Raw genomic sequence first — 15,400 nt, 5'->3', positions numbered from 1 at the left:
TGTATAATCATGAGGATTTGGGCACACATCTAGTCCGAACACTCAAACAGTGACTTATGTGTGATCATGGCAGTCATTAAATAGTTACATCCTATTTTCACTTAGAAATCCCAAATGGTGAATTATCAAATCCCCCATCTGTTAAACAGTTTTTTCGCTTTTACTCAGAAATTTGTATATTGTCCTTTGTCAGTCTTTCAGTGTTGTCAAATACTTTTAGCCACTTTCATTCCGGAAATCTTAAATTTTATAATTATGAAATAGTTTCTTCTGCTGCAATATTAAAGGAACTCATACCTATTCACCTTGGTGCAGGAGAAGGCTTATTAGGACATAAGAACAATTTTGAAAAGAACAGACCATTCAGTCCAACAAAACTCATAAATTCTAATTAAAAGCAGCATCAGTGGCACATGAATTTCATTAATTTCTCCTAAGTGGGCAAATAGACAAATATCTATGGATTACACTTGAAGTAATCATCATGCTGTTAAGTTTTAGCCAGGGTTGTTGCCAAGGCTTACATTTATCTTTGTTTATGTTGTCTTTCTGTTGTTGTATCTAAATCATTTTTGATATTATAAGTCAGGTAATAGAATAATTTAAAAGTATTTGCTATCTCTTGTCATACATGTGCCATCAATGCCTTTCCTTTTTATGCACGTGTTTGAACCCCCCTTGAGTGATCCTCCCTCTATTGAGCACATTCTTTTTAAATCCTGCTTCTCAGATTGTATCATTATTTTTGTTCTGTAAGCACAGTGGCAGATAAATATTTTGAACATAACTATAAGATGCATAGGAAAACAAATGGTATGAGAGCAAAACGAGACCGAAGCCACAATGAGCGACAAGATTTGAGGTTAAGAGAACAAGCAAGTGGTCAAAACTGAATGAAACAAGAGAGAAGCATTGCACAAAGCTTTTTTGAGAGTTTTGGTATCTGCAGATCGGACAGGGAAATGACTTATCAGCAGTCCTTTTATCCTGTCACCTCGATTGAGCACAAGTTGCGACCTTACAGGCAATGCCTCTAGAAATGCAGGGCAATAGACCTAACAACAGGATTACAAAATGGCAGTGACTGAGGACCTAAAATGATATCCAAAATGTTGTAGAGCAAAACACAACATCTGAATCATTACAAAATATAAGCAAGTAATAAAAGGAGCAGACCTGAACCTCAATAGCCTGTATTACAGGTACAAAAGTATACAAAAAATGAGCATAAAACCCAATCATAACAATTTTCAATGCATCTTTTTTACCTCCTGTTTGCTTTTATACTTTGCATCACTGAATGCGACTCTCTCAGTGTGCCTTCTGTGTAGTTTCTCCTCCTCTTTCTTCTCACACTTGCATTACCACTTTTGCTAAATTGACCAATCATATTGTTCCAAGGGACAGGACACACACACAGATTTTAGTGTTTTATTGTATAGTAGATTTTGTTTTAACTTAGTTTTCTCCTTGTATTTTTGTAATTTTATGATTTTCTTTGTTATTCTGTTTCTGCATAGTGTTGTTTGTGTTCTGCCCTGCCTCTTGTATGTAGAGTCTAAGAAGGCAGGTCCACCTAAGAATTCTGCTGGGGTCCCACCCCCAGCTTTACTTAATCTTTAGGATGATTCAACAGTTTTGGCACTGAGTATTGTTCCTGACCATTGTCCTAACCGTGTGTAAGCCAGAGTTTACGCATACATTTCTTTTTTACGACGATTTTGTTAACCTTTCATCCTTTGATTATCATTGTTTATGCTAATATTGTTGTTTATTTTTATTATTTGACTAATTATTTAATTTTATGTCAGTTTTGTTTATTATGTAGGTTCTATTTGGTTACATTTGTTCTGCCATTGTCGGACAAAGTGTGCATTGTCCATTCTGCTATGCTTTCGTGGCACACCAGGCCTGTTAAGAAAGCAGATTTAACAGGGATGCAGGCATCCAGCTGCACAAAACTCCCAATTGCATTCCAAACTAAGTGACTGAACTCCAGCTTGTACCAGGATCTGCCTGGACTTCAACTGACAACAAAGGTGTAAATCAAAGGTAATCCAGAAGCCCCTTCTGCAGACCACTTGAGGTGCAAAATCGACCCAAGCAAGTACAAAGACCTATAATTCAAGGGATGACAACTAAGATGGACAGAAGAACCCACCTTTTAAAAGACACTGATTTTGTAGCTGGAAGTGACTTTAATCTGATCAGGGGAAGGTTCAACCTTCCTTTAAAACCATATGCACCCCAAGTAAGTGGGGTGAGAAGTGAGGGGAGACAAGAGAATGGCAAGTTGAGAGACATTCAGGGATTCTCTCTGGGTACCCTCTCCAAAATGACTTTTTAAAATTAAAAGCTATGAACCTCTTTCTTGCAAAGCCAAATTCAACAAACTATTTTCCTTGTAGACCAGAAGCTGAGACCCAGTCTGTCCAGCCAAAGTTGTGTGCCAGTAGTCTGACGAGACTGAGAAGCCATGATTACAAGAAGGGAACTTCAGCCTCTGAACTCTTGGGCCAGAGTGAGTAATGCATTTTCCATATGAAGTGGCAAAGGACAGCAGAAAACAATCTGAGGAAGCAGAACTACAGCACTGACAAGGATTATGCTGCAAAGAGAACGAGTGCACTCTAATGCATGAAGAATCTTCCACTTGAACCCAGAGTAACAACAAAGCAACTACTCCACACAACATCGAACATCATCCATACAGACTTGGTATCGTAAAACTATTTATCTGTGCCAGGATAAAGCAGAACTCTAAATACCAGGAAACAGCCAGCCTATATGTTATATATTTCTCTGTCTAGTCTGTCTGTGTCCAGTCTTGTATGTCTATATACAGTATATGTAGTTATCATATTTCAATACTCCTTATGTTCATCAATATTTCAGTATTACTCTCTTTCTTAAAATGTGTGTGCCTCATTAACCTTAATATAAGTCAAAAGGCTGCAGACCCTCCTCCTACAACAGAGGAAGGTGAGGTAAATAAAGTAGGAGCCTTGCCAAATTGTTGGATTCATCCTACATTATTACGGCATCGTCCTGAGTGGCCGTCTTATTGATTATTAATCATCAAAATTCCTATACCATGCTCCTTGTATTTTGTGGGTAGTTCGACAAGAGGTGTGGCCACCTGTCAATCTCTGTTCAGGGATTGCGCCAAATCCTTTAAAGGCTCATGGGAACTACAGTTACTCTGTGGAACATTGTATGCTCATGGTGGTTGGTGAGTTTTTCCTTTTTGCTATTACTTGTTGCTCTTTGTATTTACTGGCTTTTCAACACTTTTGATTCTGTTTTTGAGTTTTTGATTTCTGATTAGTGATTTGGGACTTATTTGCTTAGGATTGCCTTGTTGGGAAATCCTTTTTGCCTCCTTTTTTGCTTTTGATAATAAATTCTCTTTTTATGAAGATTTTTATTGCCTTGCTGTGTACTGTAGGGTTGATGGTTCCCTCTTCCTGGCCCAGTGTGGCATTTTGTACAGTGCATCCGGAAAGTATTCACAGTGCATCACTTTTTCCACATTTTGTTATGTTACAGCCTTATTTCAAAATGGATTAAATTCATTTTTTTCTTCAGAATTCTACACACAACACCCCATAATGACAACGTGAAAAAAGTTTACTTGAAGTTTTTGCAAATTTATTAAAAATAAAAAAACAGAAATCCCATGTACATAAGTATTCACAGCCTTTGCTCAATACTTTGTCAATGCACCTTTGGCAGCAATTACAGCCTCAAGTCTTTTTGAATATGATGCCACAAGCTTGGCACACCTATCCTTGGCCAGTGTCGCCCATTCCTCTTTGCAGCACCTCTCAAGCTCCATCAGGTTGGATGGGAAGCATCGGTGCACAGCCATTTTAAGATCTCTCCAGAGATGTTCAGTCGGATTCAAGTCTGGACTCTGGCTGGGCCACTCAAGGACATTCACAGAGTTGTCCTGAAGCCACTCCTTTGATATCTTGGCTGTGTTCTTAGGGTCGTTGTCCTGCTGAAAGATGAACCGTCGCCCCAGTCTGAGGTCAAGAGCGCTCTGGAGCAGGTTTTCATCCAGGATGTCTCTGTACATTGCTGTAGTCATCTTTCCCTTTATCCTGACTAGTCTCCCAGTCCCTGCCGCTGAAAAACATCCCCACAGCATGATGCTGCCACCACCATGCTTCACTGTAGGGATGGTGCCAGGTTTCCTCCAAACGTGACACCTGGCATTCACACCAAAGAGTTCAATCTTTGTCTCATCAGACCAGAGAATTTTCTTTCTCATGGTCTGAGAGTCCTTCAGGTGCCTTTTGGCAAACTCCAGGCGGGCTGCCATGTGCCTTTTACTAAGGAGTGGCTTCCGTCTGGCCACTCTACCATACAGGCCCGATTGGTGGATTGCTGCAGAGATGGTTGTCCTTCTGGAAGGTTCTCCTCTCTCCACAGAGGACCTCTGGAGCTCTGACAGAGTGACCATCGGGTTCTTGGTCACCTCCCTGACTAAGGCCCTTCTCCCCCGATCGCTCAGTTTAGATGGCCGGCCAGTTCTAGGAAGAGTCCTGGTGGTTTTGAACTTCTTCCACTTACGGATGATGGAGGCCACTGTGCTCATTGGGACCTTCAAAGCAGCAGAAAATTTTCCAAATCTCCAATCCTGTCTTGGAGATCTACAGACAATTCCTTTGACTTCATGCTTGGTTTGTGCTCTGACATGAACTGTCAACTGTGGCACCTTATATAGACAGGTGTGTGCCTTTCCAAATCATGTCCAACCAACTGAATTTACCACAGGTGAACTCCAATTAAGCTGCAGAAACATCTCAAGGATGATCAGGGGAAACAGGATGCACCTGAGCTCAATTTTGAGCTTCATGGCAAAGGCTGTGAATACTTATGTACATGTGCTTTCTCAATTTTTTTATTTTTAATAAATTTGCAAAAACCTCAAGCAAACTTTTTTCACATTGTCATTATGGGGTGTTGTGTGTAGAATTCTGAAGAAAAAAATTAATTTAATCCATTTTGGAATAAGGCTGTAACATAACAAAATGTGGAAAAAGTGATGCGCTGTGAATACTTTCTGGATGCACTGTATGTATTTTGGAGCATTTCATAGTGTATTTTTTATCTTTAAGAGTTACAGCATTTTAGCCTGGTGTAGGCCCAATCTAGCCACTCAAGTGCAAGCTAAACTGCTTTTACATGCACCTCACAGTTTTAAACTTTATTATTCACAGGGTTTGCAGTGCTGTGGAGGTTTCAGATACACACAAGTCCTCTAAGCACCAGTTCATGTATATATTCTCATGAATTGAATATGACAGATCTCATTCTTTTTAAAGAAGTTTATGTATATTTTGGAGATGTCTGCCATTGTTCTTCTACAGTATTTTCTGTATCACTTGTTGTGGCTATGGCGGACCCCACTCTTCCACCCATGGTTTATTTTTCTTCCATTTCTGATCTTGTTTTTGGCCACATCAAAATAATGTTTCCTTCTTGGTTCTTCTTGCACTAAAATCTTGTTTGTCTCCCAGTGAAAGACTCCAGACACACAGCCTCCCTAACAGTGTCATACATATTCTATAGTCTCCCTGCAGCATTAATTATTCTATTGGTAATGCCCTGTAGCAGCAGCTGAAGAGAGGGATTGAAACAAAATCACAAGTCACAAAGCTACAACAGATAACTTAAGGAACTGAGAACATTGGCATTTCCATGTTGAGCTTCCCAAGTTTATCTCAATCTTTCTTCTCTTTTTTCATGTTCCTGACTTTTCTATATCTTGATAACTAGCTACTTAAGGTATATCACAGGACAGGAGGGCCTGGGAAGATGAGGTTGAGTAGACTGCTTGCTTTAGGTTTAACCCTCTGATGTTAGGGGCAGCGGTGTAAAAGCATGAGTAGCTTTATCTTTTCACTCTTAATGATCTATAGTGTACATCTTCTGTCTTTCAGTTAAACATTGATGCAAAAAAAGACAGGCTTACAGAAGAGGAGCTACTGTACCTATGAATGGCTGAGGAAATGAAAGCAAAGATTCTAGAAGTGGTAATTGTGAGGCCTAGCAATACAGGGTGTGACTCAAGACACCCATCCTAATGTCATTAATGGTCTCTGCCATCTAATATGTTACTGAAATCACTGGGCATCCTGCCAACCCCGTCATTCAGTTCCCAATGCCAAATCTCACATCTTCTCTGAAGATTCCAAAACAGGCAATGTAATGGAGCAATTCAAGGACATGACAATCAAGAGAGATGTGAGCTGTCCATGTGGAAGTGTCGTATGACAATGTCTCCCACTCAAACTAGTAAGCCTGCAGAAAAGACAGACAAAGCTAGAACTGCAGCTATTCCTTAGTTCACATTCCAAATTGTGCAAGGGAGCCATCACTATTTGCTAGGATTAAATGTTAGTTGTGCAAAATGTTTCTTAACATTATCATCAGGATTACTTCACTTTGAAATGTGTCTATTCTGGGCATCTATTTCATCTCTCCCCTGTCAAAACTCACCCTGAGACTCTCCTGGAGTATCTCTGCTCACAACAGAAAAATTCTGTGAGTTCCTTGGGTTCATCATCGCTGGGATTCTGCTTTCCGGACTTTCTCCGATGTCCTCAGTTTCACCCTGTTTGTTAGTTCATAATCTTTACAATGTGTTAATGAATGGGTTGTGTAGTCAGTGTGAGTGGCACCTGTTTACCATGCTAATTACTTGTATGGTGTTTGGACACCAGAAGTGGTAATTATATTTGGTTTTACATGTTACTCTGCACTTATGAGTACTGAGAAAAGCTTTATATAAATGTAATGAATTATTATTATTATTATTATTATTTATAACCCTCAACTCATGTCAACCCCAAATTTCAAATCCCACCTTTCCTCTGGTGCATTGACTTCTATGTGACTGATTATTGTAGTGTCACTCTATGTAAAATGTGCTGTCGAACTCAGAAGGGGCTTTAAAAGACTGCAATAGTGCAGCAGATCGATGTTGATATTCTCATGGAGATGTCAAAGCTGGAATCCAGGAGATGGTTGCTGCTATGCTTAATTTATCTAAATGATTTGTTAAGTATGTAGAAGACAAATGGTACAACATCACAGGGATAAAAAAATCTGCCTTAGATAAACCTAAATCTCTAAACACAATGGACTACATATGGTGCAAATGTTCATTAATCTAACAAATGTAAAGTTGTATTCATTGGTAGGAAAAAGTGAGATATGTTTGGGGGTAGAAAGTGCAACATATGAGGTAGATTTGGCAAGTCCTTGGCAATTCATCACTACCCACAGTGACAGGTGATATTAAAAAGACCAAAAGAATGATGAGTTATACAGTATGTAAGTCAGTTTGAGAAACACCCAATTGGCACTGAATAATGCACTTGCCAGACCACATTTGAAAAGCTTCAAGAAAGACATCAAAGTATAAGTAACAATCAATGAGTAACTTACTTTAGGATGAAAGGGTATGAGGCATCAACAAAGACGAAGAGGTGGTTAAACAAGGTGCATACCAGCTGCTACACCCTTAAATGAGAACAGGAACAGTGTGCCACAAGTAGCTGAGGTCAAAGATGTGATTTTCACTCAGGTGTTAGAAAACAATTTCTAAATGAGAGCAGTAAGTACAGGGCATTCAAAAAGTGTTCAGCCCCCTTAGCTTTTTCACATTTTCTTATGTTGCACCATTATACTAAATTAATTTAAATTGAATTTTTTTCTTACATCAAACAACACTCAATACCCCAGAATGACACAGTAAAAACGTGATTTTGGAAGTCTTTGAAATTGTTTTAAAAATAAACTGAAATATCACATTGACACAAATATCCAGGCCCCTTGCTATGAACCCTAAAATGTGGCTGACATGGACCCCATTCTATTGATCATTATTCAGATGTTTCTGCACTTTGTTTGGACTCCACATGTGGTCAATTCGAGTGACTGGATTTGATTAGGAAAGGCTCACACCTGTCTGTATTAAGGTCTCATATCTAATAATGTGTGTCAGAGTAAAAAGGAGCCATGAGGTTGAAGGAATTGCCTGCAGACAGAAGTGACAGAATTTTGCAACGGCACGGATCTGGGGAAGGCTACAACAATTACTGCAGGAGCACAGAAGCCTCCAAAATTCTTAAATGAAAGAAGTTTTAGAACAACCAGGCAGTTGGTTATAGAGATGGCTACTTGGCCAGAGCAATAGAGGTAGAAGGACTTTGGCCTACTTGTGTTCTGTTCTGTGTATTGTATTTACCCCACTATTTGACACCCATTGCATACTCAACCTACTTGGAAAGGGGCCTCTCTCTGAATTGCCTTTCCCGAGATTTCTTCCATTTTTTCCCTACAAGAGTTTTCTTTTATGAGTTTTTTTTTTGTTTTCTTGGGAGTCAAGGCCGGGGGGCTATTAAAAAAGGGTCTGTTAAAGCCCATTGCAGCACTCGTATTGTGATTTTGGGCTACACAAAAATAAATTGTTTTTGTTCTTGTTAAGAGAGGTTGCCATGAATCTAATGGTCACTCTGTCTGAGCTCCAGCGAATCAGTATGGTGATGGAAGAAACTTACAGGAGGACAACCGTCACTGCAACACTCCATTCATCTTGGCCTTATGGCAGAGTGCCCAGACAGAACTCAGTAACGGACACATTAAAGTATGCTTGGAGTTTGCAAAATGGCACCTAAACGAATTTCAACCCCTGAGAAACATGATTCTCTGGCCTGAGATTGAACTGTTTGGCCTCACTTCTAAGTATCATGTGTGGAGGAAACCAGGCACTGCTCATCACCTGCACAACACCATTCCAGTGGTGAAGCCTGGTGTTGCCAGTACTATGCAGAGCATTTGTGTTTTAGCAGCAGGGACTGGTAGACTAGTCAGGGTTGAAGGAAAGCTGAACAGAGCAAAATACTGGGAAATCCTTAATGAAAATCTGCTCCTGAGCACTCTGGACTCAAAAGTTCACCTTCCAACATGACAATGACCCTCAGCACAAAGCAAAGGCTTAAGAACAACTCTGTGAATATTTCTGGTGGCCCAGCCAAAGCTCAGACTTATACAATACAAACCTTTGGGTTGAACTGAAAATAGCTGTCCACTGACTGTCTCCATCCAACCTAACAGAGTCTGAGCGGATCTGCAGAGATGAACAGCAGTAAATCCCCAAATCCAGCTTTTATCATAAGGCTGCACCATAATAAAATGTGTAAAAAGTGAAGGGGTCTGAATAATTTCTGAAGGAACTATATGAGGCAACAGTCCCTTATGGCAGTAGGGCAGGAAGATGTGCTGATTTCATATCATTCTGTAGCCACAAGGTTAACAGGAACCAAGGCAACTGACTTGCTGTGAATGGGCTGATCTCTTGTTATGTTTTAATACAATATTTTTATTTTCTATTTCTCTCTTCACTAATGTCCTGCTCTGTTGATTTTACTGTCTATCACCTGTTATGTACATGAAACATGTTGAAATGAGCATCGTGCTCCTGTACATTGTATGTACAGCAAATCAAAATAAAGAATTACATCTTTTTTTTTTTTACTCATCTGTATGTTACTGAATGTTTGTTTCATCCCATCATCACATGCTGCTATCTCATTTATTCATGGCACAAACACTAAGTCACTTTTCATAACCACTTGCACTAATAATCTGTAGTTTTATTATATCTGTTATAGTTTTAGTTATAGTTGTTTGTTGCTTTGCACAAATTAGTTATACAGTTATAATACAAACTATTAGTTAGAGTTATTTGTTACTTTGTTTAGAGTTGTTATTCTGTTTGCACTATTACTACTGTTCTTTTTAAACTCTTGACTACCTTATCTTTATTCCTCTTGTTGCACTGAGCATGTATATGACAAAAGAATTTCCCTCGGGATAAATAAAGTTCTGTTCTTATCTTATCTTATCTTATCTTCCAGAAGCAGTGTTGGGTCACACAAAAAAGCTGAGATAGTACCTTATTGTACTATACCTTAAAGTACACTCTAGATTTTACTGTATGTCAGGTTACATTATTATAACCTCTCTGTGGTTACCCTGACATGGATCAAACTCCTCCCTAAACAATTGTGGGAAGTGTTTCAACTGTTTTAGTCAAAAGGGTCTTCTGTAACTGGTGTTAACTGGGATTTATTTCAAGGTGTTGCCATAAATTTTAATTTGCAATCATCTGAGCAAGCAGCTTTCAGTTGACAGTGAGATATCTGGCTGCAAAACATAAGAGTTACAGGGTACTGCAGCCATTTGAGATGAATAAGAGGAATCTGCAAAATACTGTAAATATATTCTTCTTTATGTCATGCCATTAAGAATGTGGCCACTTGTTTTGCTCCCAAACCATACTGTCATTTACCTTTAACCAATCAGCTGGCCTTGATGCTTCTTTTTTTTTTTTTTTTTTTTTTTTTTTTAGGTGGTTGGCAACAGTTTTTGACTCAGTTTTTATAGCTGAGGCCATTTTGTTGTAACAGCAACACTTGTTGCCAGTTAGGTGATCAGCTTGTTTCATCATGTCTGTTGTCATCATACCAGCACTATTTGGAATGGTGCTACACTTCACTTAATGTCCAAATTTCAGGTAAACTCAAATAAAAAAATTAAAAAACAGCAATCTATTAAGACAGTTAATGAGATGATTTCAGACTTATGATTATGTCTATCTTGGTTTTGGGTTTTCACCCCACATTGCCTTTGTGAATGTACTGTGGGCATTGTTATTTTGGCTTGCCATGCTTGTGTGTGGTGCTATGTTTAGTCACATGACTTGCATTGCATGACGTGTTCTATCAGTGCCATTAGACTTTAGAACATGACAGCGCAAACCCTTGGACATCTTGTATTGGATTAAAGCAAAAACAAACTGTATGCTCATGATTTTGTTGTGCTTTTAATTTTTTGACTTCCTGACCAATTACTTTATACTTTGACTGAGATTTTTGTCCATTGTTTTGGCTAGACGCTCAGATCATTATCTCTTTTGTTTTTTGGCAAAAGTTCTAAGCTTTCTTTTTGGACTCTCCTTTTGTCTTTCCTCTTCATCTCTCAGTCAAAAATATGTGCACTTTCAGCCTCAGGATGCATTTGCATGGCAGCAACTGGCTCTTTAGCATTGTGCCGCCTCCATGGTGCATCTGCTCAGCACAAGTATGACACTGGAAATCCAAGAGCAAAACAAGAACTAAACCCCTAAAATAACTTAGTAAGGACTTATGAATGTTAGGAGTGTCTTAAAAACTTGCCTACTTCTTAACCTACAAGGCAATCGGAGAAAAGGGATATGGTCACAGAGAAGCCACCTGGGTGGGGAATGGCCCTGGGCATGTCCAAGGTGTTGTGCCTGTTTGATCTTGAAATAGCTGATTGAGAAAGAAGTGAAATCTGAATGGCAACGATTTATGCAGAAACTAAAAAGTGTAATAAGAGAGAAGCAAGGATCAACATGCTAGAAATCACAGAACAGAACAGCACATTTTTTTCTAAGAACAAAACAAACAAAGTCAAAATAAATGTTTGGTCAAAACTGGAAACATTTCTTTTTTAGATTTAATTAACACTGTTGAAAATGATTTCTACAGCAGACTATTTCCTTTATTATAAACAAAGCCTTACATACGACTCAAACTTAAATAAGTTTGATGCCGTGTTGTCACATGGCACACTGTGCATGACTCTTCAGCTCGGCAGCACATGACTCACAAAATAGCAGTAAACAAGACATCACCAATATAATAAAAAATCCATATTACTAACCGAGAATGGTAAACCGGATATGGACGCAGGGACATGCCCGTGGATGCAGGAGACATAGTGCGCAGGCACCACACAAAGCACCCCTCCCCAGAGTGAAACGGGAGAGACTACGAACCGTCTGACAATCTCGCTGTGCATGTGTTTCGTGCCTAGGTTTTTTTGAAGCTGTTGCATTCCAGTTTTCATCATCTGTAACCTGCTCTCCATGTGTTTGGCCCCGTTCTTTAACCTCTTTATGACGTTTTACTTTGTTTCCTACTCTGTCCTTTATTTCTGACCTCGCTTTATCCTGCTTGCAGCATGTCAGATGGTTCGTAGTCTCTCCCGTTTCGCTCTGGGGCGGGGGGGCTTTGTGTGGCGCCTGCGCACGTTCGTAGTCTCTCCCGTTTCACTCTGGGGAGGGGGGCTTTGTGTGGCACCTGCGCACTATGTCTCCTGCGTCCACGGGCAGGTCCCTGGGTCCATATCCGGTTTACCATTCTCGGTTAGTACGAGATACGAGACGAGATACAGAATATAAAGGCAGAAAAAATGACAGTTAAACGTCCACACCACACAGCGGAGGCAGACCCGGAAGATGCAGGCGCCTACATCGCGCGTCGGAAGGCGTGGGAAAGTACGAAAGGCAAAGGCGCCTACACAGCATGGTAAAACCCGACATAATACGGAAGGCGCAGGCGTTGCCGCCATATTGTGAGTGGCACTACCGTGTAGTGAAGGCGCAGGCGTCACCGCCATATTGTGCGTGGCACTACTGCGGAGTGAAGTTAGGAATAATGTGCTGCTTGGGATAGTACAAAACGCTGAACGCGACCCACCGTCTGAAACTGCTGAGGGAAAGCAGGCACGGGTTCAAACCGAACGAGCTCGACTGACGGGTATACGCCTACAACGTGCGTCTGAAACCGCAGAAGCAGGGCAAGCACGGGTTCAAAACAACGCAAGCTCCTACAACGTGCGTCTGAAACTACGGTTGCTCAGCGGGCACGGGTTCAAAACGCCGGGGGTAGGCGAGCGAAGCGAGCAGGGGGCGAAGCCCCCTTGTGAAAAATAACACAAAACACTGCAATTATTTGTAAATTCTGACACTCCTCCCAAAATACAAAACTGCTCTGTCCCCTGACTGACATCTGTCAATTGTCCAAGTGTCCATTATGCCTGCTTTTTGCCCTTTGATGACTTACCACTATATGCCTTCTCATGGATTTTATAGCAGTTGAAAGTAAATAGATGGTGGGAACAACAACAACAACATTTATTTCTATAGCATGTTTTCATACAAATGATGTAGCTCAAAGTGCTTTACAAGGTGAAGAAAGAAAAAAGAAAAAATATAAAAATAAAATTAGCCAATACTAATTAGCAAAGAATAAAGTAAGGTCTGATGGCCAGGGAGGACAGAAAAAAACAAAAAAACTCCAGGGGGCTGAAGAATAGTTTTAAACCCTAAAATCATTTAAAATAACTAAGGAAAAAGTGCAATAGCAACGACTTCTGTGCACTGTCTATATGCGCCTGCACGATATGGGCATTAGTGTAGAGTTTGACTGGTCCAGACTCATTGTGCTTGAGCACCCAGACTGATGCACAGGCTTCCAGTTTTAAACACTTGTGTAGACCACTTCATATTTTATCCCTACTGGCAACTCTGCTGAAGATTAAGCATTACCTTAATGAACAAATAAAAAGGTACAAACAGTATCATTTATGTTGTGTCACCCTTTAAGGGCACAAAAGATTTCATTTTAACACAGGAAATGCTGCATTCTTGCGAAAGAGGGCAGCTAAATAAGAAGGTGACTTGCTGCCCCCCTGAGGTATCACTTACCCAACAGTGGCATCCACCAGCCAGCCGCGACTACAGGCCGTAAAGGAGCATTGCTCGACAGCTCGCTTCAAGTCATCTGCTGAGGCTAACCGGGCCCCATGAGCACGACAGGCTTCTTGTGCTTCGGCCAGGTTCATTCCCTGGGAGCCTTCCTTTGACTCAACAGTGAATACCTTCCCTGCAGAAACAAAACCGGACAAATTCTATTGATTTTGGGAACCTGTTTTCGTATGCAACAACCAAGGAAAATAGTCTTGCCTTTGATGCTCCTGTGAGAATTTAAACAGCGGCAGTATGTGTGTAGTCAGAAATCAGAGGATTGTCTTCTTACGTTTTTTCTGGGTTGGTAAAAAGGTGTAGCAATGTGCAGTGAAGCATTAGGCATTCCAGGTTTACCTTTCACTGAACATTATTTCCAGTATTAGACTGGATGGTGGCACAGTTTTAAATGCCACACTATGCAGTTGTTGAGACATGGGTGTGTTTCCCAGCTTGATCACTGTCTGTTTGGAGTTTGAATATTCTGCCCTTGGTTTGCGGTTTATGCTCCATTTCACTACCAAAGAGGTGCACATTGGACTAATTTGTGATTTTAAATTGCTAAGTATGCATGTGCCCAGAACTAGCATCTCTTCCAGGTTTAGTTGCTGCCTTTTGTCCAGTGCTTCTATGACAGGCTCATTTTATAAAAGAAAGAAGGCTCAGAAGATGAATGGGTGGATTAAAATGTGATCATCAGCCTATAATCTCTCTATTATAAAAAAAAAAATCTTACAACGATACCAGACTTTTTTCCTGCGGCAAGACGTGATCTTTTGAAGAGAGACACTTTCACTTAACGCAAGACTGACAAGTCACGTCATACTTACAACCTTTGGAAGCAAGTCCCGAGATACACATGCAGAGCAGGTTAGAGATAATGGAACTAGTAAACTTTGAAAGTCTCAAAAAATGAGTAAAGATCGCATTAGCGTAAACAAACTAAAAATATTATTCGGTGAAATAAAGGAACGGTGAAAAGAGATCGAATATTCAGGTACTGTACAGGCTTTTAAACGTTCGAAGCTCCGCGCAAAATGCAGATCACGCGGCACAGCAGCAGCAGCAGGCCAGCAGCTAATTGAGCAAAGAGGAGGTAAAAAAAAAACTGCATTTGTTTCTGTTGTATCACCGTGTATGAGGGGCTTCAGACGAGCGGCCGCGTCTCCTTGTGGTGCGTTCAGCCTCCCTTTTCACAACAGCGGAGAGCGCAGGCGGGGGTGTTGAGGGGTAGGGTAGTGAAGTGCAGATTATGGCCCTGAACAGAACATATAAATGAGGGCTAATTGCTCTGCATCCTTACATCAACTATTCCAAAACCTTGAATCAGAAATGTAATACCTTTATGACTTCCAGTTAATCCCAATAACATGCAACTGCACAGCCATACATCACCACAGTTGCTTCTCTTTTCTCTTGGTATAGAAGAACAGCATGTCAGTTGGGTCCACACTGAGATTAAGATTGATGTAGCTTGTACACTTTTAATTCTAATCATCGCTGCCTGAAGTGCACATCCATGGCATTTCTCTTTTACATCATTAATGGAAACTAAGGTTATTGTGCCATAAAAACTGTTATTCCAGAGTCCTGTTTATAGACTACACCTCAGCATTCCCCTCTGTTGCACCAGCAAAGTTGACCACCAACCTCCTCAATTTAGGGATCCTCACTGCCCACTGAAAGTAGATTGTAGACTACCTAACCAACAGACCTCAACATGTGCAAACTGGCAACACCACATCTCCTATGCTGACACTCAACACA

At 40.4% G+C, this 15,400-nt stretch overlaps 1 protein-coding gene across 1 annotated transcript in view; it reads right to left on the bottom strand.

The window, feature by feature from the left end:
- The window catches only part of susd5 (sushi domain containing 5), a 64,648-nt gene that overhangs the window by 19,297 nt on the left and 29,951 nt on the right, over positions 1–15,400 (bottom strand). The window contains 1 exon segment of the mRNA XM_028817531.2: positions 13,595–13,772. Coding sequence (XP_028673364.2) covers positions 13,595–13,772 — 178 coding nt within the window.

The sequence above is a fragment of the Erpetoichthys calabaricus genome, chromosome 13 (genome assembly GCF_900747795.2).
Source record: "Erpetoichthys calabaricus chromosome 13, fErpCal1.3, whole genome shotgun sequence".
NCBI classification, from domain to species: Eukaryota; Metazoa; Chordata; class Cladistia; order Polypteriformes; family Polypteridae; genus Erpetoichthys; species Erpetoichthys calabaricus.
Note: the sequence above shows the minus strand (reverse complement) of the source record. Positions and strands in the feature narration are given on the sequence as shown.